Source organism: Pezoporus occidentalis, unplaced genomic scaffold, assembly GCF_034315485.1.
Source record: "Pezoporus occidentalis ecotype Australia unplaced genomic scaffold, CSIRO_AGI_Poc_V1 ctg130, whole genome shotgun sequence".
Lineage (NCBI taxonomy): Eukaryota > Metazoa > Chordata > Aves > Psittaciformes > Psittacidae > Pezoporus > Pezoporus occidentalis.
The window spans coordinates 27034-48517 of NW_026913104.1; the positions used below are offsets into that span (position 1 = coordinate 27034).

Sequence of the window (21484 nt, forward strand, 5' to 3'; positions counted from 1 at the left end):
ACTGACCCGGAAGGCTCCAGCGCCGGGCACAGGCGCTCTCCCCGCTCCAGCGCGGCTGCGGCGTGTCCGGGAGAAACCCGCGCCCCCCGGCGGCTCGTGCCAAAACCGGCGCTGCTCTCGCCGATTGGTTGGAGGGAGCCCGCGCATCCGGTGCCTCCGCTCTAGCGTCCGGCTGGAAACACGCGGCGGAAGGGGTGGCGGGCGGCGTTCCCCCCCGGCCGCGGTGTGTGCCCTTGGCAGGGGCAGCGCTCGCCGTGGTCATGGCGGCCTGGCCCGTTGTGCCGCTCCTCATCAACCTCGGCGGGTCGCTGCTGGGCTTGGTGGCCACGCTGACACTGATCCCGGCCTTCAAGGACCGCTTCCTCGCCGCGCGGCTCTACGGCGAAGACCTCAACAAGGCCTCGCGGCGGCCAGTGTGAGTAACGCTGCCCCACCGAACCGTGCGCCGCAGGGCCGCAGCGGCCCCGGGACCAGGACCAGCTGGGCCGACTGCGCGCCTTGCCTTCCTTTCAGCCCCGAAGCGCAGGGTGTGATCAGCGGGGCCGTGTTCCTGATCACCCTCTTCTGCTTCATCCCCGTGCCCTTCCTGAGATGCTTCATGGAGGAGCAGTGCGCGGCCTTTCCTCACGACGAGGTGAGGCTCGCCTGGTGTCGGGAGTGCGGCGGACACAGGCGGGACTGGCCACCGGTAATAGGGGTGCTGTTCTCTGTCCCGCAGTTTGTGGAGCTCATCGGTTCGCTCCTCGCCATCTGTTGCATGATTTTCCTGGGCTTTGCAGATGACGTTCTGAACCTGCGCTGGCGCCACAAGCTCCTTCTTCCGACCATGGCTTCCCTCCCGCTGCTCATGGTTTACTTCACCAACTTTGGGAACACGACTATTGTGGTGCCTAAGCCCTTCCGTGTGCTGCTGGGCATGCACTTGGACCTGGGTAAGTTGTTACGAATCAGCGGAAGCCATCATACAAGTGGCAAGCAATCTGTTGAAGGGGTCACCCGAGGCACTCTGTGCTGCAGAGGGAATGCACCCACAACTATACTGGCAATGAGAGGGTACCCACTAAATATTAATTAGGGTGGAAACTACATCCAGAAACTCAGCACGCACTCAGCCACACACAGGTAGGCACCACGCATATTTCCAGGGTTCTGGCAATACAGTCCAGCACCGGGTACGTACAGCAGTCAGCTGCCAATGCCAGGATGACCAGAAATGAGAAACAGTGCTACGGTCTGCCACTGCATCGCATCCATTCTCTGCGGCCCTTACGTCATACATACACGTACACATGACAGCCAAGTCACGGGGTAGAGAACAATTTGTCAGTAACCTACCACTTACTGACAAACTCACCGAGAACACCAGGTAATGGGTTGTGCAGAGCAAGAGCTTTGGTGAATTGGACTGGGTCTGTTTTGCCTATGAGTATTAAAGCACTCTGCTTGCTCTGACCTGCAGGTATCCTCTACTACGTGTACATGGGCATGCTAGCAGTGTTCTGCACCAACGCCATCAACATTCTCGCTGGAATTAATGGAATTGAAGCGGGGCAGTCGCTAGTGATAGCTGCTTCCATTATTGTGTTCAACATTGTAGAGTTAAATGGTAAGGTAGATAGTGTACGTGTTTTGGGGTGCAAAAAGCAAAGGGAGATAGAATCCTAGGTTTTGATATCTGGTACTAGTAAAAAACAACCAGTCCTGTCTTATCACAAACATATTTTTTTCTTTTTCTATAGGGGATTACCGAGATGATCACATTTTTTCTCTCTACTTCATGATTCCCTTTTTTTTTACCACGCTGGGGCTGTTTTACCACAACTGGTAAGAGGATGTTTCTTTGGAAGCATCCATTCAGAGTTTCTTTGGAAGCATCCTTTCCCTCTACATTCTCCCTTTTCAAACCAACCAACCCATTTACCAGCATGCAGTTGGAATGCTGGGGCATAGATGGGTCTCTTGCCAGAACCAACAGTGCAAAGCATTCATGCACTGGTAGCTTTTTTTTAGCACAATTCCAGTCACACGGCTCACCAAAATGTACGTGAGGATATGCTCTGTCTCTTTAGCCATTCTTTCATATCAGATTCTCTGCAGATCAGGTTGTGGGTCCCAGCCCTGCAGTCCCTGACATAGATAGCTGCAGTGGTTGTTTTTACCATGTAGATTTGCTGCAGTTCCCTCTCTAGCCAGCCACTTGGGAATATGTTCGGTGGTTATAAAGTCATTTGCATGGCAACAGCGATGATGACGGACCTTTGCTTTTCTGCTCTGGATTGCAGGTACCCGTCTCAAGTGTTTGTTGGGGACACCTTCTGCTACTTTGCCGGCATGACCTTTGCTGTGGTGGGGATCTTGGGACACTTCAGCAAAACAATGCTGCTTTTTTTCATCCCACAAGTGCTCAACTTCCTCTACTCATTGCCTCAACTCTTTCATGTCATTCCTTGTCCCCGTCACCGGCTGCCAAGGTAACGTACCTGAGCGACCTGTAAGAGTACCACAGATTGTGCCTTTTATCATGAACACCAGCTGAGAAAGGTGGTGGTATGTGTGCTTTGAAAAAGCCATCAAAGCCATTTTATAGCTACAAAAGCCATTTTATAGCTAAAAGTTAGCCAGCTCCCTCTGCCAGTCTTGGTCAGGTCACACAGTAGAGGTTTCTCAAAGAAGTTGTCTTTTCTGACTGCTGCAGCCCTCCCAAGCCCCAGATACAGAACTGATTTTTAACAATGTTAGAATATGATTAGTCTCAGCAACAAGATCAAGAGAGATTGACACAGGTCGCTTTTAATACCGTTGTGGTAGTATTTGCTAAAGTTTCGTAGTAACAAGCATTCTGTGGCACTGTCCTGCATTAGCAGTTGTCTCTGCAGATGTTAGATGCTTTAGCTTTAAATATATGCAGCTCTATGCCTATAACAGGGGTGCAGTGGGGAGGAATCTCCTCCTTGCTTTGTCCAGTCTGAGGGACTCCATATCAGCATGTTGCTACATGTGTGGGATTAGTCCTGCTTTTTCCACCACTGGGTTTCTCTCTCAGCGACTCAGCTGGCCATCTCTCTCTCCTCGCTCTATCCGGACTAAAATTGTTATATTTCTTTTAGGCTCAATCCTAGCACAGGGAAGTTGGAGATGAGCTACACCAAATTCAAAACTAAGAGCCTCTCTGCCATGGGAATAAACATTCTGAAGGTAAAGTCCAGAAAACATTCAAAAGTCAGGCCCATTTTGAGGCAGTGATCAAAAGTGAGAGGAACAGGATAGGAGGGAAAACAAAACTTCTGTGTTTGCTAGTTATTTCCTGGCTCAAATCCAGAAGAAAATACTCCACTTGGTCCATCACCATCCCTCATGGGCACTCGATTGTGTTCAGAATCATCAGACATAGAAGTGTCCCAGAACCATCATATGCCTGTCATCTGCCTTTTTAGTAAGAGTGCAGGCTCTTTGGGGATTGTATAGGGAAAGGAATCTCGAACAAAACTGTCCAGTGAGCACTGGTAAAATAACGTGTAATATTTCTTTCTCCAGGCCGTCAAGATCTTGCATATAGTAGACGTGAGGAGTGGAACAGATGAAGATGGCGAATATACCGAGTGCAATAATATGACCCTTATTAACTTTGTTATAAAGCTGATTGGACCCACCCACGAGCGAAGTCTCACTCTCCTGTTGCTGCTCATTCAGGTCAGACCAATGTTTCCTCCAGTAAAAAGATGTACTCTGCAATAGAAACAGATCCAAATGAGTCTCAAGCATTTCAAGGGGAAAAGGGGAAGTAAAGTATCATGCTTTTCACACAAGATGCAGTTGAGTTGTGGAACTTGAGGAGAATCAGGAGGTTTATGCTGCTCAAGGAGGAAACAGATTCCTCCCCCTGCCTCTACCCATCACCCCTCCATGTTCATTGAGAGCTAATAAATACAAATCACGAGGTTAGCTTGAGAAGGTTCCCAAGGCATGAATCACTGGATGCTACAAAAACATTAGGACAGCAGAGTGCTTTGTCACTGTGACCAGATCCAGCCTTTTCCCACATTCCTGTTTGTCAGCCAGACCAAACAATGCAGTCCTGGAGTTATCTCCGGCTGGTGGACTTGGTAAGCATGGCACACAGCTCAGTGGTACCCAAAATCTGAGCAGGTTGCAGAAGTGTTTGGAAGCACTTTAGAGCATGAGGATAAGTTGCCTCACAGATAACTGCCACTACCTCTGGTATGTGAACTCTCATGCACAAAACAGAAGAAATACTACTTGTGGAAAGGGCTGCGTTGCCTAGGTGCCCACAGTAAAACTCCTTTTTTCATCCTCAGATCAGAGATTCTTCTTGGGAAAGAGACACTTACTTGGCCAAATTCCCATTCAGGAGGGAGGATTTCCAGCAAACAAACCTGGAGACCAAACAGGCCTTAGGCAGACTATATCAGGGATGAGAAAGGATAGAAAGTACCTACTACTTGCTCTGGAGGCCAGCCACAGCAGAGAATTCTTTGCAGAGCTTTCTTGTAAGGATGCTGAATTGCAGCTTTGACATGATGCATTTTCCATCACAAACTATAGAGTTTACATTATAACGTGCTCCTTAACAAGGAAAGGGTTGTTCGCAACCATTCCTCTAGTCCACGTGTTCTCACGATGTTACTGCGTGCAGACACGTGTGGAGATCCCCCGCAGATGGTTACCATTCTCAGAGAAAGAGCTGAGGATTTTGGCTACACTTCTACCCTTTGCTGGTTCTATACAAGGCACAAAGTGTAGCAAATCCAAGGGGAAATGAGGAACTGCCAGCATGTACCTTACTTAATGCTACATGTTTCTGTTCTCTGGCTGATTTTTACCTAGGTCCTGGGCAGCACCATTGCATTCTCAATCCGGTACCAACTAGTGCGTTTGTTTTATGATGTCTGACTGGGCTGCCAGGAACAGAGGAAAGACTTGTACCCGCCAGTCGATTTTCTCCAGTTGCTGACCAAATGATGCAACTCATCTTACTCTGGCCCTCCAACAACCTCAGGACACTTGCCAACGTGCAACTACTCTGCAGGGGCCACTCTTGAACCATAATAGTCTTTCTATTTTTCTTGTGCCCAGAAGGCTTTTGTCAGATTCTACTGACAGAAAAGATTCCCTGCTACTTGGACATCACTGTTACTGGGAATGCCTTTAGGGGAGAAGTAAATGATCCACATGTGGGAAAGATGAAATCTCTATGCATCTAACAAGCACGTTAGGGTTCCCCTGGAGAGAAAATTGAGAGCTTCAATTTCTGCGAGACTCCCTACAGCAGAACAAGTAAGCCAGAATCGTCTCCGGGCTTCACCAATCCTGTCTTCGGTCCATGGACACAGAGTGAGATGTTATAAACTATACCCAGAGCTTGGAGCTCTCCAGAAATAAAACAGCTTGTGTTACCCTTTCCCCTTCAGTAATCTGCCTCAAGAACATTGTCACACAGCAAAGCTAGGTTACACAAGACATCGCTGTGGCTTTAAACCCTGCTAGGGGACTGGTTCCAGTAGACCCCCTCCTCTTTCCCAGTTAGCAGGGATCTTCCCACCAAAGGGCTTTTATTTCTGAACATCTTTATCATCTGCCTTCCTTCACAGATCAGGACGCATCCAGAACGGGATAGCAAAGTGAGGATCGCTGCGGCCGTGCATGGCAGGGGACATTGGTAAATACTCTTCATATTGAGCTAAGGCCCCACACGCCGTGAGTGCCGTTTCCTCCCCCACAAATCGTTACCCATACGGCAGTACGTGGCGCCATGGTTCACCTCAGCACCCGAAAGGGGAGCCCCTGAAGCACCGGGTAGAGGGGAACGGGGGAGGGAGTGTGGCAGTGCCTATCAACTGCCTCAGCGAGGTATGAATTTGGCGCCTTGCCGTCTGATTGGCCTGTCTCCACCACCAATAAACTCGGGGCAAGCGCGGTGGCTCGCAGAGGAGGCCAATCAGCGAAAAGTTTCTTCCGGCAGACGCACCAATAGCGAGGCGCGGCGGCGCTATCCAATGAGCTGAGTGCTACTTTGGGGAAGGTTATAAGAGGGCCGGGTGCGGAACCTCTCGCCTCACTTCGCCGCAGAGCTCCGGTGGGCTGGGGACAGAGCGCACAGAGGAGCGAGGCGCCATGTCTGGCCGTGGCAAGAGCGGCGGTAAGGCCCGGGCTAAGGCCAAGTCTCGCTCGTCCCGGGCAGGACTGCAGTTCCCGGTCGGGCGTGTTCACCGGCTGCTGCGGCGCGGGCACTACGCGGAGCGGGTGGGGGCCGGCGCGCCGGTGTACCTGGCGGCCGTGCTGGAGTACCTGACGGCCGAGATCCTGGAGCTGGCGGGCAACGCGGCGCGCGACAACAAGAAGACGCGCATCATCCCGCGACACCTGCAGCTCGCGGTGCGCAACGACGAAGAGCTCAACAAGCTACTGGGCGGCGTCACCATCGCGCAGGGCGGCGTCCTGCCCAACATCCAGGCCGTGCTGCTGCCCAAGAAGACCGGCGGCGGCAGCGTGGGCCCCACCAAGGCCGGCAAGAAGGGCAGCCGGCAGCAGTCGCAGGAGTATTAGGACCGGCCGAGCCCTCGGCACCACACAAAGGCCCTTTTCAGGGCCAACCCCATTGCTCACCAGGAGAGCTGCGATCCGCGTGGGGAGGGGGTGTGTCGCGGTCCCGTCGTCGGGACTGGAGGCGGGGCTGGCCCCACCCCGCCCCGTGGCCGGCGCTGCGGGGCTGAGGAGCGCTGGCGCCTGCCGTGGTCCCGGTGCGTGAAGCTGTGAACAGAGGAGCTGCTCCATAAAGACACTGACACCGGGATGCTGCTTACCATTCTGCTGTATTTATCACCTGTTACGTTTACTGGTCGTTTCAGAGAATAAACAATGCTTCATTTCCAAAACGGTACCCCGATAAGGTGCTACTTCAGTGTTTCCACAAGGCACTGGACCATGAGCCTTGCTGAGCAGATAGCTACATGGTAGGGAGTGCAAGAACCCACAGTCATAGGAAGGGACTGGCACTAGCAAAGAAAGGCACATTTGGGCTTTCTCTCCTGCTCCCCATTAAATGATTAGCATATATGAATGATGCTGACAAGCCTTGTAGTCTAGTGAGTAAGGGACACACGACTGGGTGTCCACTCACTTCCCAATTAATTACTGGCTGACTGACAAATTTGCACCTGATAGCTGCAAACTTAATTTCCTGCCTTAAGCCAGACCTATGCTACTTTACTGAGGAACTCGCTAAACAGCAGTCTTCCTCTGCAACACTGATGAGTGGACAGGACCAAAAAACATTTAATGACTACTGAAAGTACTTCAGTACTGTTTGACACAGTATGGCACTCAAGTGCCATCACAACTGACTAATCTGTAACAAATCCCTTGTTTGTCATGGCAATAGGAGAACACTTACAGCTTATTTTTAATCCTTTTTTTTTTCTTTTTAACCTTCCTAGCTACAAATATCCTTAAAAAAAAAAAAATCAAATGGACACTTTGCAATTTAGAGAAATGCAGAGAGGGCCAGAAACCCTGAACAGCATAAACAACTTGAGTTAGTTAACCTGGTATTTCATGCTCTTGTGCCCACGTGTCAGATGAAAACAGTGTGAGCATTTGACAAAATCCCTTCCTCCAAAGGACGACAGCATAGCTGCCAAGAATTGCCAGAGTTGTGGCAATTGTGCAGACCACACCACAGGTTTAGCAGGCATCGTTGAGCTGCCTTGCCACACTAAGGATATGCTTTGCTCCCTTGCTAAGAAGTAAACTAGCTAGTTCAACACCAAGGTTCTCTGCAGCTTCCTGGGCCTGACCAGGGACGTTCTTGGCTGTGATGCCAACATGCTGCACGTCGTCGTTTGGTCCATCTTCATTCTGCAAATACAAATTACCTCTGTAAGGCAGCAGGAAGGAGAGTGGGCAATGAATAGTTCAAGCCACATGTGAAACACGAGAGCAGTGCACTGTCAAGAGTTTCCAAAGAACCAGACCCAACATGACAGGCAGATTTCAAAAGGTCTCGCTTTGTCACGTGGCTTCAGCTTTGGGTCATGAGGTTTGGGTTTGAAGCCATCACCGTGGTTCACCTACCTGTTGGGGATAATTAACACTGGTCTGCATAGTCTCCTTCAGGCTATCAGATCCATCCAAACTGTAGACTGCCCCTGTCAAATACAGCTTGGAAAGACACACGGAAGGGATTAATATAGCGTTAACAAACAGAAAAACGACCACACCCCTTAAAAAAAAAAAAAAAAGCACAACATTCAAAGCTCAGCCCAGAGGGGAAGGTTTCTGTAGTGCAGTGGGGCCAGCAAGAATAGCCTAACAACACAACTGTAAGAAAAGTGATCCCTGTTAGGCAAGATGCAACTTCCCAAGGAAAAGGCTGAACAGTTCTCTAGTTGCCCACCTCCTTAATCACACTCCCATCGTATAAAACGCTGATTTTTCTGGAGTCAGGAGCAAGGCTTTCAAATCTTAGGGCAATGTAACCTTTAAAGAGGGCAGGGGGAACCTGGTACTTCTAGTAAGGTCATTTCCTAGAAGACCAAGCTTCAATAACCAGGGCCATTCTCATACTCCTGCTTTGGACACAAACCCAGAAGGCTTGAGTCAGGAGCCTCTCTGCTATAAAGGACAGCTATAAAGATATCTGCCAGAGTTATCCTCAAGGTAGGACCAGGGAACATGCATGCACTGGAATAGGTTTTCAGAAATAATCCCAGATAAATACAAAGTACTCCTCACCTGGCCATCTTTCAACATGGTGCTGACGGCGACAGGGACACTGCATCCACCCTCCTAAAACAGAAAGCAGCTGACACTGAGGCTCCTACCTAATAGGTTCAAAGTACAGGCCTCTGAAAAGTTTAGGCCGCACAAACCCCTGCCCATCGTTCTACAGGCACTTCTCAGTTCAGAAGCACTCTCCACTTTGCAGCTTTAGAAAAGATTTCCCACGATGTCAACTAGCAGAGCAGTATTTACTGCCATAGGCAGAAGAGCCAAGATGCCCCACCTACCAAACGTTTCATAAAGGCTCTCTCAGCAATGCAGCATAGCACGGTGTCTGCATCATGCAGGACAGACACCATATCCAGGATCTCTTGGTCTTTGGCACGAACTTCTACTGCTAAGGCACCCTACGAGAAGAAACATGAAATCATAGTAATTCCTCAACTTCACACCTCTCTGTGCACTCAGCATTGGTCACGAAACAGACTCAGAGGCCTGGATGCATTTTGCTAAGGGAGCGATATTTAGCCATTTACAGAAATAAATGACAAAAAAAATCCACTGGTTGCAGGGACATCCTATAGCAGCTGCTCTAAAAGGAAGACCAGAACTTCCTTTGGCCAAAGTGTTCAAGATCATGCTGTCATCTCAAGCCACTCTAAAACCTCTCTCAGTTAGGGTATATATATAGAAACACCCACCCCAATGTCCCTTGTGACAAGAAACCTGGATAAATCCAGGCTTCCCAACATTTTCTCAAGATAACGATTAAGTACTGAATGAGTAACAATAACAAAACAATTCCTTCCTAAACTGGAAACGCACTGTACCGCCACTGGCTTTTGATACCAGGTATGGCTTAAGATAAAAGAGTCTTAACGTACCTGTCCAACAGCATAGAGACAATCTTCAGGGTTTAGGAGCTGGAAGAAAGCAAAATCCAAGTTAACTTGTGTCTGGTTTCAGTGGATTGAGCAGACCAGCAGACATGCTCAGCTTTGACGGGATGACCGTAAGGTCTGAGAATAAAACAGGTGATGGTTCAGCACAGAATGGTATCTTCTGCTTTGCTGCTCCTCACCTGACCAATGCGATTCTCCCAGCCCATTCTCTTCAGTCCAGCAGCAGCCAGGATGATGGCACTGAAGTCTTCCTTCTCATCTAGCTTCTTTAAGCGGGTATTTAAATTCCCTCTCTGTAGAAGTGATTAAGCAAGCATAGAAACAGCAGGCCAACTGCTCCTATCCCTATATAACATACGCCAGAATGTGTTGACAGAATGTGCAGAATCTGACAGCCTCCAAATGAGAATCAGAGCACCATCCTAGGAGAAGCATTACATACAGACAATTCTTTTTCTTAGATGAAGGCTGGCGCCTTCTTTACAGGCTCATGAAAAAGCAAAAGGCAGAATGGCAACAGTGCACTATACATCCATCGCCAAGTAGGTTAGGGGAGGGCTGCCTATGAGGAAGCAGTTTGCTCTTGTTGCTAAGGTGGCATAAATCAGCCTTCAATCTAGATTTCGTATGACGTTCTAGATTCACATTTGCAGCTTTACCCAGCCCCCCCCCCCCCCCGTTTCTTTTTGCCAGGAAAGGATACAATATCCCTGAATTCTAACTGAGGGAACTTCTTTTTGAGCTGAGCTGCTCTGCGAAGTGAACTGGTTCCAATCACACTGTGGGGAAAATAAAACACTTGAAATCTGGAATACTCCTACACTCACCTCACCTCACACTCGCCTCCACCTGAAAGAACTCTGAACTTTCCAGCCAACAAAGAGTGATTTTTTTTTTCTTAATTAAAATGAAGATCCAAGAACCTGCCAATCATTTTTATCTCCTTAGAAAAAACAAAACCACTCCGTGAGGTTTAGCATAAAGCCTGGGCGAAGCTAGATGCAGGCAAGCCAATCCCAAGCAACTGATTTACAGGAGACACTTCTGGAGGGCAGCCGCCAGCCACCATCACCAACTGCACCTGTGTTCCCCTTCCTCTCTCCACTCACCTCTTTTCAGGAAGGAGGCTCAGTGTTTTCCCACAGTTTTTGGGATGAAAGACCACGGCATCAAGTGGGTTTTCCCTTCTGCAACAGAATACAAATACAGAATGGCTGACATCATTTAACAGAAGACTGTTAAGCTTAACAGTTCTCTATCAGGCCCCAGATGAACTGCCTCTGGCTCCAAAATAACCCATATATCATCAGAACAAAAGCAAGAATTTCCAGCAAACCTGCCAGCTACAGAACATGAGATCAACTCTAGTGTTTCCACTGTTTCAGAGATTAAGCAGAGGACGGTCAAACTCCGAGCACCTAAAAAGACCTACGCCACCCTTGTTTTGCTGCTACTACTGATGCTGTAAAATGCATGTCTCCCAAAGAATCGAGCCTCTCATCCACACTTACTTGCAGACAGCACCAATAGTAAAGCCAGGAGGAAGAGAAGTCGGCAGGTCCTTCAAGGAGTGAACCACAAGGTCAACTCTAAGAATAAGAGGACAGCAATCACTGAACAGATGCCTGAGCTCACACCATGCCTACCTGAGGCCTGCAGAACACCTACAGGAAAAGTGTGAATCCACTCTGGGAATTAATTTGGAGAAGAGGGGGGAATGTCAGGATCCTATCCCCAGAATCCCTATAGAATTCCACAGTTACTCCAGAAAAGCCACTTCATTCTTCTGTCTCTCTTTTCCCACCTGTGAAATGAAAGAAATGTCTTCCTCCCAGCAGCACTGCAAGACATATTATGACCACTGGGTCGAATGAGGATAAGAAAGATGCTGGAGATGTTCATGCGGAGAGAAACTCATCATACCAATATGCAACTAGTCCCTTGTCTGCTATTATGCTTTGAACCAGAAATAACAGCCAGCTATCATACAAAAGGCCATCATCTGCTCCTTACAGGCAAACAAACATCGTAAATGCTTGAGTCTCCAGTATTTTTTTCACTGGCTTTACTTGAAAACACAGTATTATCATTTGTTTTCAAACCTACTCTAGAGCACAAGCACCACTAAAACCTCTTTGGAATACTGGAAAAAAGACCAAAACAACCAAAAAAGTGCTCATGTCTCTGCTCCAGCAGGAGCCCAAACCAAGTGTTTTCTGTAGAAAGAAGTTATCCAGAAAGCAGCACAAAGTGCCCACATCTCCTGCATGTCTGGCGTGCTGTTACTGGATGTTAACACGGTAACACTAACTATGCTCCTCCTTGGCCAGAGGTACCAGAACAGAAAGGAACTAGGATCACACAGCAAGCCAAGTGTCCAAATAAAGAGCACCAGAAACGACAGAGGAGGATGAGAAAACAAGAAGCTCTTACTCATTTCTTTCAAGTGCATTTTCCAGCTCTTTGGTGAAGAGACTCTTCTCCCCAATCTACATATAAATGGGAGAACAAGAATCACCATGGAAAGGTTGGCAAATGTATTATCAACCACAATTACTTCTTGTGTAGAGCACAAATGATCCATTACCTTGGAAAGTGCTGTATCCAGGATCTTGTCTCCAGTCGTTGACATGGCAACTGCTCAGAAAGAGTACAGGTAAAATGTGAGATGGATCAGAGCATCTAGGCCTAGACTGGAAATATCTATGCAACACACAATAAGCAGGAGTGTCACGTGAACACGGACTTGAGGTAATATGAGAGCAGCTTGCTTGATTCTGGAAACACGCTGCGCTCAGGACAAGTGACACTGAGATTTCCTTCACTGTCCTCAAAACCAGAGTAAGGGGGAAGAGGGCAGGCTCCCATTGCTCTCGCTGATCCCCTCAACGACCAGCCAGGAAAAACATCCCTAAGGCACAGTGGAGCGCAGCCAGAACAATATCAGGTTCTCAAATGGAGCAAGATTAACACCATCTGCATGACATGCTCAGAGAGTATGACATACTCAGAGCTTCAACCACCAGGAGCTTATGAAATCCATCTTTCTCCCCCAGAAGAAACCAGCAACAGCTGCTCAGCCACACAACATAACTGCAATCAGATGGCACTCTTAGATAAGCGGGATCAAATCCTCCTCCTCAGGCCAGCACTGCAGACACACCTCTTGCACACAAAGATAAGCAGCTGGCTCCTGCTGCTGCCTACCCTGGGTCGGCATTCAAACTTACCAATCTCAAAGTGGAGCTCAGGATACAGCGCACGGAGCATCTCAACTATGCTGTCGGTCTGAATCTGGGCCAGCTGCAACGAAGCAGAAAGCAAAGCCCTAAACAAGGAGCACATAATCCATCTAGTAGCTAGAGAGAACTTTGGCATTCTCCGGTGGTGAGACCCATATGACTGCTACATGCTCCCAATCAAAAGCATTAGAAGTGAGTAGCCTGAGTAAAATCACTCGTATGTATAAACTCCTTAAAAAGCTACAGCTTAGGTCTGCGCACAGAGCTAACAACAGATCTTACAGCAGTAAGAACATTCCCTTGCACAAGAACAGCAAGTCAGTCAAATAAAAACAGAGTAATCATTCCACACATGCAAGCAGCAGCAGACTCAAGCAACCAGAGGAGAGTTTCAGCTTTCTCCCACCGATGAGCTGTGTAGCCTGCGGCAGTTAACTTTGCTCTCAGGACTGTACTTTCTTTATATGTAAAACGAGTACAAGTTGCTGCTTCCCTCTGTAAAGTGCCACAAGAGCCTCAGGTTAGAAAAAGCAGCAGCACGCAGCACAGCTCTGTCCCTCCCCTCACATCTACCCGAAACACCTTCTCGAAAGTACGAAACTCTTCCTAGAACGCACAAGATTATCTCAGAACAAAGGCCTGAAGGACACTTATCTCCCTCCGCGGGCCTGCTCCTCCCTGCTGCACCCAGCTGGCAGGCGATACCCGCTGTCCTGCCCCTGTCCCTCGGGTTGCCTGAAGACAGCAGTCGTTGGGGGGTGTCAGGGTTGGGGCGGGGGGGTGTCCCGCCTCCCAGGAAATGCTGCACCAGCCCGGCAAGTACCCAGCAAGATCCCCGTTATCCCGGACGGGCACTCGCACCCTCGCCCTCCCTTACCTGCCCAAAGGCTGCGCTCGTCAGAGCCGCCCGCCACGCGGACTCCGTAGAAAGCGTTTCCTCTCGGAGCCCCCAGACAGGAACCAGAACGCGCGAGCGCTCCGTCCCGCAGGGCTCTGCCACCGGTAGAGGCGGGGGAGCCAACAGCACCCGCGGCGCCATCCGCGTCCCCTGCGCCCCGGGCCACACACGGGACCCCCCCGCGCCCGCCGCTGCCTACCTGGCTCCGGCGGGTGCCCACGCGGACCGCTCTGCCGCAGATGCCGTTCGAGCCCTGCAGCAACAACCGGGTCAGCGCCCGCCCCGCCGCCTCCCGCCCGCCCCCCGCGGCCGCTGCCCCCGACTCACGGCGCCCGACACCGGCTCTGCCATCACAACCCCTGCCCTCCGGAACGCCCGCACAGCACGAGCCCGCTCCGTCACGTCCGGCTGTGCACGTGACCACAACAGCCACCCGCCCCGCCCCGCTGTGCACGTGACCACAACAGCCACTAGCCCGCCCCGCCCCGCGCTCGGGGCCGGTCCCGTTGCAGTCGGGTTTATTGGGGGCCGTGTACAGATGCCCAGGGGCGCGCGGGGGGTCCCGCGGGGGGGGGGGCGCGCTCAGGTGCTGCGCTTGGTGTGCATGAGCAGGTCCCGCTGCAGCCCGGCCTCAAGCGTCGCCGCCTTCCCCGAGGGCAAGTCCGTGATGAGCGTCAGCTTGTTGAAGACGCCGCGACCGAAGTAGTCGGCGACAACGGAGAAGCCGTCGTTGGAACACTTGAGCTGGCAGACACGAAGCAACGGTATCAGCTGAAGCCCCCAGGCCTTTCCCCTTCGCCTCCCTATTAGACACACAGCCCCCACCACCCCTCGGCTACTCTACCAGTCCCGTGCGAGTGCTGCACAAGCACCGTCCTCTGCTCAGGTTTTCCACCTTGTTTCAGTCCCGCGTTCGTGCTGCGCACTGAAGAGGCAACTGACAACTCTCAGGAAAGTGACTGCCTCTGCTACTTCAGTTTCCACTCTGAACATATTCGAGCTAAGGCCTCATTCCCAACTCCACCGCTTCACCGTTGGAAAACACAACACAGACAAAACAGTTTTGGGGTACCCCAACTGCCCTGTCCTAGCCCTGTTCCGATGCGACTGGCCCAACTCTTTTACCTTTCTCCTTCCATTTGTTCTATACAGCCAGAAGTTGTATAGAACAAATGTCACACTGACCGACAGCTCTCAGGGGTGGAAAAGACCCTTAAGATCATAGAGTCCAAATGACCTGTTTCAAGGTCAGGTGAGAATAGTTTCACCTCTGGAGAGCATCAAGGACTCTTCATGCCCTGTGCATAATGCAGTCATCCTAAGGCTCAATGCCTCCTTACCTGCAGTTGACACAACCTTGTCCACAAAATACTTTCAGCCTCACCCTACTCTACCAGCCTCTAGAGATCCATAAATTAGATCAGTAAATCTAAACCCTATTTATTCAAACTTGGTAAAACAGGCAATGTTACCCTACCTGATGCTGAAACTGGTCGTGCAGATCCCGCTTCTGCTCCTGGGCTCGGATCATGTCCATCACTTTGCGATTTTCTGGCATGCACGTAGGACATTCCGAATCGCTCTCGGAGTAGCTTTCGAAGCAATGCTGGTGGAAGGAATGACCGCACAGGAAGTGGACTGAAGGCAGCTCCAGCGCACTGGTACAAATGCTACACTTGGTCTTCTGAAAGATCTTGGGCCTGTGAGAGCGAGAGGAGGCAAAAGGGTGAGAAAGCCAAAGTGTATTTTTTTTTAATAAAAGGACAGTTCTGTCCTACGTAAGACAAGAGCACGTGGTACTGCACCTTGCTTTTAGCTCTTCGATCTCCTGGCGGATCCTTGTAGTTTCTTCTCGGTATTTGTGAATTCTCTGCTCATCCTGCTCTATCTGGCGGCTCTGCTTCTGCAGCTTGTTGACAAGATAATCCTTAATCACGGACAGTGTGGCTGTGGAGTTATGAGCCAGCGTCTGCACAACTGAGAGCAATCGAGAAGTTAGTTTAAACACCAGCAAAAAAAAACACAACCACATTAATCATACCTGGCTTTTCTGTAGAAGGCCACTTCCACAGGCACAGGCAGTCAGCATTCTCAATGACTCAGGAAGCTCATTTAAAGAGCCGACTGCAATTTGACCTCTTTCAGGAATGGGTAACTGGGAGCTTGTTTGGATAGCTCAGACCAAAAGGGGCAAAGCAAGGATCTAGTATACTGGATTCCATTCCAGTTTCTCCACCAAGGCAGAGCAGGAGTTTCAGCAAGCCCTCCACCTCCCCACACTGCCAGAACAGAAATCAAGTACAGACATCTCTACGACTGACACCACAGATTGTTTTTCCTAACTAGGGAGCTGTGACTGGCACAGCTTTTCCCTGTACAGCAGGTTATTACTTCAAATGGTGGGCTCAACATGTAGATGCTTCTCCCAAATTTCTGATCTCCAGGGAATGCTATAAGCTAGTTTGGGGTTTCTTTGGCGGGGAAAGGTTGGGTGCCACATGTCATTACTACCAAGCAGCGGAGGCATGAGATTCTTATTCTCGATGTGCTTCAGCACCGCAGCAATATACTCTTTGCAGTCCTCCTCCTTCCGTGCAAAGTAGCCGAGAGCCTGCTCCCAGAGACAAGCCTCTTGGTCTCCATACAACTCGCACACCTCAATCACCTTCTTGTACTGCTCATTCTGCATGTGGTAGTGCATGATCTGTTGGAAACTATGGGAGAAAGTATCTTGAGATACTAAAGAGGTCGTTACCATTGTATTGTAAGGCAGGCAGGTTTATGGCTCAGAAATTCTCGTGCAGGGGAGCGGGTGGAGGGACAGGACTCTACAGACAAGAGCAACACTCACAGTTTGCCCTGCTCATAGAGGTAGAGGACACCATCCTTGAAATTGTGCATCTGACATAAGACCAAGGCCTTATCAAAGACTGTTTTGAACCTTCCACTCTTCAGGAGGGTGAGGGCTTCATTGTGCAGCTTCTCCTTGATCTATAGAGGAGGGGGAGAAGTCACGGAAAGCAACGGGTGCACAGAGAACATTTTGCAATAACACCTGACAAGAATCTGCAGCTCTTTCAAAGAGGAGGACAGTTTTGCTGTTTGCCCTCTATCCCTTTTAAGGAAGCAGGACATGATTTCTTTCACTCAGCAGCCAGCATCCTCAGAGATCTAGGCAAGCAAATAGAGCTACTTTTGTGGGAGAGGCATCTGCCCACAGAGGTTGTATTGTCTGGAATCTGTTCTTAAATGAGATTCATACAAAACAAGCTCAGCCTCACTGAAAGGAGTGTTCTCCCAGCAAGCAGGCTGCTTTCCCATTCACATCCCGTTTGTCCAGCACAATGTTATGTCTTGTTATCAATGTCACCTGGGAAGGTTACGGGTTGGCACGAACACAACTAGGATTCAAAGACACCAAATCTCCCTCTCAGAACACAAAGCTGGAGGAGCTCAAACCTGCTCATCTTGTTCATGTGCCCAGTTCTGGAGTCGAAGTTCCAGTAAAGTGTCATAGACACCCTGTGGAGAGTCAGCCTGCACCTCAGTCATGTGCTCCAGAAAAGCCTTCAGTTCTCGGGAGTTGTTCGCAAAGACCGGAATGAATTCCTCCGAATTAGCCTGTAACACAACCAGAACAAGTCACGCACTGAGCTCAGCCTCAGCCAGATGGGTGCTTCTTCCCTGCCATGTGGAGCACTCGTTCCCAGAGCCTGCAGTGTGACAGATACAGCATGGAACAGGAATCATTTCTGAGCAATAGTTTTTAAGTGGTCTCTGGAAATACCAGTACACCAGGACGGGGCTTCTCATAGAACAGTTTGGGTTGAAAAGGACCTTCGAAGGTCACCTACTCCAACCCCCTTGCAGTGAGCAGGGCCATCTTCAACTAGATCAGGTTGCTCAAAGCCTCATCCAACCTGACCCTGCATGTTTCCAGGGACAGGGCATCTACCACCTCTCCAGGCCACGTGTTCCAGTGTTTCACCACCCTCAGTGTAAAACATTTCCTCATACACAGCTAGTCTAAATCTACCCTCTTTTACTAAAAAACTATTACCTCTCGAACTATTCCTGCTAAAAAGTTTGCCTCCACCTTTCATAAAAGCCCTCTTTAGGCACCAGAAGCTGTTCTAAGTTCTCCTGGGAGGCTTCTCTTCTCCAGGCTGAACAAGCCCAGCTCCCTCAGCCTGTCCTCCTGGAAAAGGGGCTTCAGCCCTCTGATCATTTTTGTGGCCTCCTCTGGACCTGCTCAACAGGTCCACGTGCTCTCTGTGCTGAGGGCTCCGGAGCTGGACACAGTGCTCCAGGTGGGGGTTTCACAACAGTGGAGTATACTGAGGTTCATTTCTCATTATACCTAAAGCATCAGGCCTGCATCACAAAGCACGCAGGAGCGCTTGCTTGCTGCAAAGCTACTACTCGAGAGCATAACTCCCAGCCAGCACAAACTGTACCTTTCTTCCTTCCAGCATCCCGGGGCCTTCACTGTCTCCCAGTGGCCGGTAATCAGTGCAAAGGACCTTCAGCAATTCTGTGGTCTTGTTAGGGACCTGGTGCATCAGGGTTTTTCCATACCGCTTCATGTTGCTCTCTGCCTGATCAAAAGGCAGTTTCCCAATGTAGCACAGAGCTTCTTCATAGTTCTGTGGAAGGAGGCAGCCAGCAAAATCACTGTGTGACATTAACCTCTGCTCTCCGCTTCAAGGTCAGGACAGAAAACATTTAAGACGTGCTGCAAGTATACCACAGACACAGTTTGCTCCAAATTACCACCTAGTTCACTATTCCTGCTTGTTTTCCTCCTCAGGGAGGAAGACTGGCTGTAGCCCAATGGGAAGACTGTGCAATTTAGATCAATCTCTAACGACTCTCTCTCCTCTTAAAGGCCACTGTAAAAAGCCATATCTGAAACAGAATGAAAAAGACCCCGACTTTCACCCCTGGTCTACAGCACGTGCTGAAGCGGAAAGCCAACATGCAGGCAGTGGCAACAGGCATTGCTCCGCAGGGAAGAGGTCAGGGCAATGGGATTCTCAATAAAGAGGAGGCTCTAGAAGTGGGAATCTCCCCAGTAGAGAACATGGGAGCAATACCATCCCCTCACCTTGATATCCTCCAGCTGGATTTTGAGGTACCATTCATGATGCATGTGCTTCTCGGCCAGGTACACAGCGTGGGAGTAGTAACCTGCCTGACGAAGCACTTTGATCGCTGTTTCAACATCAAAGCGGACCTCACTCTCGCTCGTCTAAGAGAACAAAAGCAGAAAAATGGTCCCTCAGCAACATTGCCACGGTCCACAAGCAGCAATCATTTATGTAAGAGGAGGAAAGCCAGAGCAGGGACAGCTTAGTACCTCTTGCGCAAGGGAAAGGTGATACATGCAGAAAAGAAGTAGCCTAACTACCTCTCAGTAGCTTGCCGATCACACTGGCAAAGGCCAGCACGCTCCAGACTCAGGTGGCAAGCCAGCCACGCCACAAACATAACCAAGAGGATGGAAATAAAGGAGCAAAGACAGGGGTACCGAAGGAGAAATCCATTCTTCACTCTCTCAACAGACCCACAAGAGTCAATTCGCACTGCCACTGCTACCCCTTTTCAATTATGATGACAACATCACAACTTTGCATGATTCCACCTTCCCCCTGATACCTTGATGAACTCTTCCAGTTTGGAGCTGTCTTTGAGCTTGGTATAGCAATTCAGCAGCAGCGTAGTATGGTCTGCATTGGCCAGGGACTGCAGGTGGAGTGTCTGCAGGTAAGCGGTGAGGTTGTGGATACGCTGAGCATCCAGGAATTTCCGAATAACATAAGATGGTTCCAACTTCCCTATAGTTCTGGGAGGGGAAGAGTCATCTTACAAGAGACCATATACCCACGAAGTCAAACTAAACAGAGAAATTAACTACAAAGAACGCAGAAGCCTTAACTTCAGCAGGTGCTAACCCTCTACTTGGAACCACTCAGCTACGTATCAGAAGTCACAACTAGTCATGGCGTAAGATCACCCATCTGCACGCACAGTGAGACAGCCAACTCTCCGCAAAGGCCACGACTGGGACGACTTTGCTTGGTTTGACTCCTGGGCCAAAACAGAAACTGAGGCCTCTGTAGCTCCTACCTCTACTACAGCGTCACGGCTCCACAGGACCCCCGCTCACCGGATATACTGCTGGATGGCCCCGTCGTGGTTCCCCTTGTTATACAGATGATCACCGTACTGCCGGAAAATCTCTGACAAGCCATCGCTGTCCAAGTGGTGGCTCTTGGCCAGGTTAATGGCCATTTCAAATAAGTTCTTTCTGAACAGCATCTGTTATATTCACAGGAAGAGCAGTATGAGGGAAATACCCCTCTGCACAATCTTGCAGACGTAAGGCAGAGACTAATAACAAAACAGATTTACATGCCTCGAGTTTGGTTTGCGTATCCTTCTCCTGCAGCACATGAATCTTCCCATCTCTGGTCAGTACATACAGAGAACCCCACTCTGCTAAAACATCCACTATATCATCAAAGATCGAGCTGTATGCAATGAATTTGTTGCACAAGTCATAGATATTCAAGACTTGTTTGTCCGAATTCTGTGCCTCATTTCCAGCAAACTCTGACCTGGAAAAAGCAGAAGAAAGTTTCAGAAAACACGGAACTTCAAGTTACTTCAGTAACTACTATTCTTGATACCTTTGCAAACTCGGGATGTCCAGAGAGCAAGACAGCAGGGGTTCATTTGGGTGATTAAGCTCAGCAGACCCAGAGGCAAGACAAAACCTATTTGTACACGAATCCTATCTGTGCGTTACACTGAGAAAGTCATGGGACTTGAAAAAAACCCCAAGCCCCACTTGCTCACTAGCATGCTGAACTGTGCTACTCCCACACCGGAAGTTAATCGACATATGGGTCCAGATTAACCTTAACAACCTCTGACAAAGTTGCCATTGGCCACCAGGAGGGAAGTTTCACAGGGAAGAAGGTAAAAAGAGGGAAAGCGGAAAGCTGCAAGAGCAAAAAGAACTCATCTGTTCTGAGGAGCCCTACTTTGGAGAAGTCTTTCGGTCCTTGGAGACAATGATGAGGTACCCCCGATACCAGTGAACAATCAGCTTTTGTCCCTCAAAGGCAAAGCAGGGGCCACGCTCGTCTGGCTGATACAGGTACACACATTCATTTCCTGCCACAATGAACTGGAGGTCCTGGGATGGGTCACTGAGAGATGAGCAGCGCAGTCCACAACCGTGAGTGTCCAGCTCCAGGTGAGGATAGTCTTTTGCTGAAAGCATGTAAGACTACAGGGGAAACACAGCTTTGGGGGGATTGCTCCACACTAGACTCTGAAGCCAGAGTCTCTTTTTTTTTCAGTTAAATTCCCACCTGAATGTTCTCTGTGGTAACCACAAACAGATGCGTTGTTTTGCCAGACTGTCGGAAAGCAAGGCCAGTAACCGGGAAACTGCCTTCATGGAGGATCTGGGTCTTACTATGCCGGTCTCGGGTGATGTCTCCTTTTGTGAGTACCACGCTCCCATCCGCAAAACCTGGTGAAGGGGACAGACTAAACCGTTACATGGCACGACTGAAATACTATCCAGCCTCAGTTAGGGCAGCTCCATTCAGCAACAACACGCTGCTCACCAGCAAGGTATTAAGTTTCACCTGCTTATTTGAAACATACTGTACATTGTAACAAGACTA

The 21484-nt window shown here is 49.6% G+C and overlaps 3 protein-coding genes across 5 annotated transcripts; 2 read left to right on the top strand and 1 right to left on the bottom strand.

Moving 5' to 3' along the window:
• Window positions 1-121: 121 nt before the first annotated feature.
• Window positions 122-5419, top strand: DPAGT1 (dolichyl-phosphate N-acetylglucosaminephosphotransferase 1). Of its 2 annotated transcripts, XM_062608501.1 has the most exons (9): window positions 122-415; window positions 514-634; window positions 719-932; window positions 1460-1606; window positions 1740-1824; window positions 2283-2471; window positions 3108-3195; window positions 3535-3690; window positions 4846-5419. In XM_062608501.1, exons 1-9 carry the CDS (start codon window positions 261-263, stop codon window positions 4909-4911), a joined length of 1221 nt encoding a protein of 406 aa, XP_062464485.1. In that variant the 5' UTR covers window positions 122-260; the 3' UTR covers window positions 4912-5419. The 2 variants fall into 2 exon arrangements, with proteins under 2 accessions (XP_062464485.1, XP_062464486.1); XM_062608502.1 differs by having other exon boundaries at window positions 288-688; window positions 780-932.
• A 582-nt stretch (window positions 5420-6001) lies between these two features.
• Window positions 6002-6898, top strand: LOC134158513 (histone H2A). The gene has a single exon (XM_062608505.1). It carries the CDS (start codon window positions 6133-6135, stop codon window positions 6562-6564), a length of 432 nt encoding a protein of 143 aa, XP_062464489.1. The 5' UTR covers window positions 6002-6132; the 3' UTR covers window positions 6565-6898.
• Window positions 6812-14078, bottom strand: HMBS (hydroxymethylbilane synthase). Of its 2 annotated transcripts, XM_062608504.1 has the most exons (13): window positions 13981-14078; window positions 12872-12944; window positions 12229-12278; window positions 12075-12130; window positions 11153-11230; window positions 10751-10828; window positions 10345-10420; window positions 9821-9934; window positions 9624-9662; window positions 9027-9146; window positions 8752-8805; window positions 8092-8178; window positions 6812-7875 (listed from the first exon to the last, which is right to left on the bottom strand). In XM_062608504.1, exons 2-13 carry the CDS (start codon window positions 12909-12911, stop codon window positions 7702-7704), a joined length of 966 nt encoding a protein of 321 aa, XP_062464488.1. In that variant the 5' UTR covers window positions 12912-12944; window positions 13981-14078; the 3' UTR covers window positions 6812-7701. The 2 variants fall into 2 exon arrangements, with proteins under 2 accessions (XP_062464488.1, XP_062464487.1); XM_062608503.1 differs by lacking the exon at window positions 13981-14078 and having other exon boundaries at window positions 12872-13720.
• Between the last annotated feature and the right edge of the window lie 7406 nt (window positions 14079-21484).

Excerpts from the sequence above, each read along its gene's own strand:
- DPAGT1 (XM_062608501.1), top strand. The coding sequence starts at position 261 with ATGGCGGCCTGGCCCGTTGTGCCGCTCCTCATCAACCTCGGCGGGTCG. Across the intron at positions 933-1,459 it reads GGGCATGCACTTGGACCTGG|GTATCCTCTACTACGTGTAC; the intron begins GTAAGTTGTTAC and ends TCTGACCTGCAG. Across the intron at positions 3,196-3,534 it reads TGGGAATAAACATTCTGAAG|GCCGTCAAGATCTTGCATAT; the intron begins GTAAAGTCCAGA and ends TTCTTTCTCCAG.
- HMBS (XM_062608503.1), bottom strand. The coding sequence starts at position 13,019 with ATGCCAAAGTTCTCTCTAGCTACTAGATGGATTATGTGCTCCTTGTTT. Across the intron at positions 10,421-10,750 it reads AGCCTCCTTCCTGAAAAGAG|TGTGATTGGAACCAGTTCAC; the intron begins GTGAGTGGAGAG and ends TTTTCCCCACAG. Across the intron at positions 9,663-9,820 it reads GGGAGAATCGCATTGGTCAG|CTCCTAAACCCTGAAGATTG; the intron begins GTGAGGAGCAGC and ends GCTTTCTTCCAG.
- LOC134158513 (XM_062608505.1), top strand. The coding sequence starts at position 6,133 with ATGTCTGGCCGTGGCAAGAGCGGCGGTAAGGCCCGGGCTAAGGCCAAG.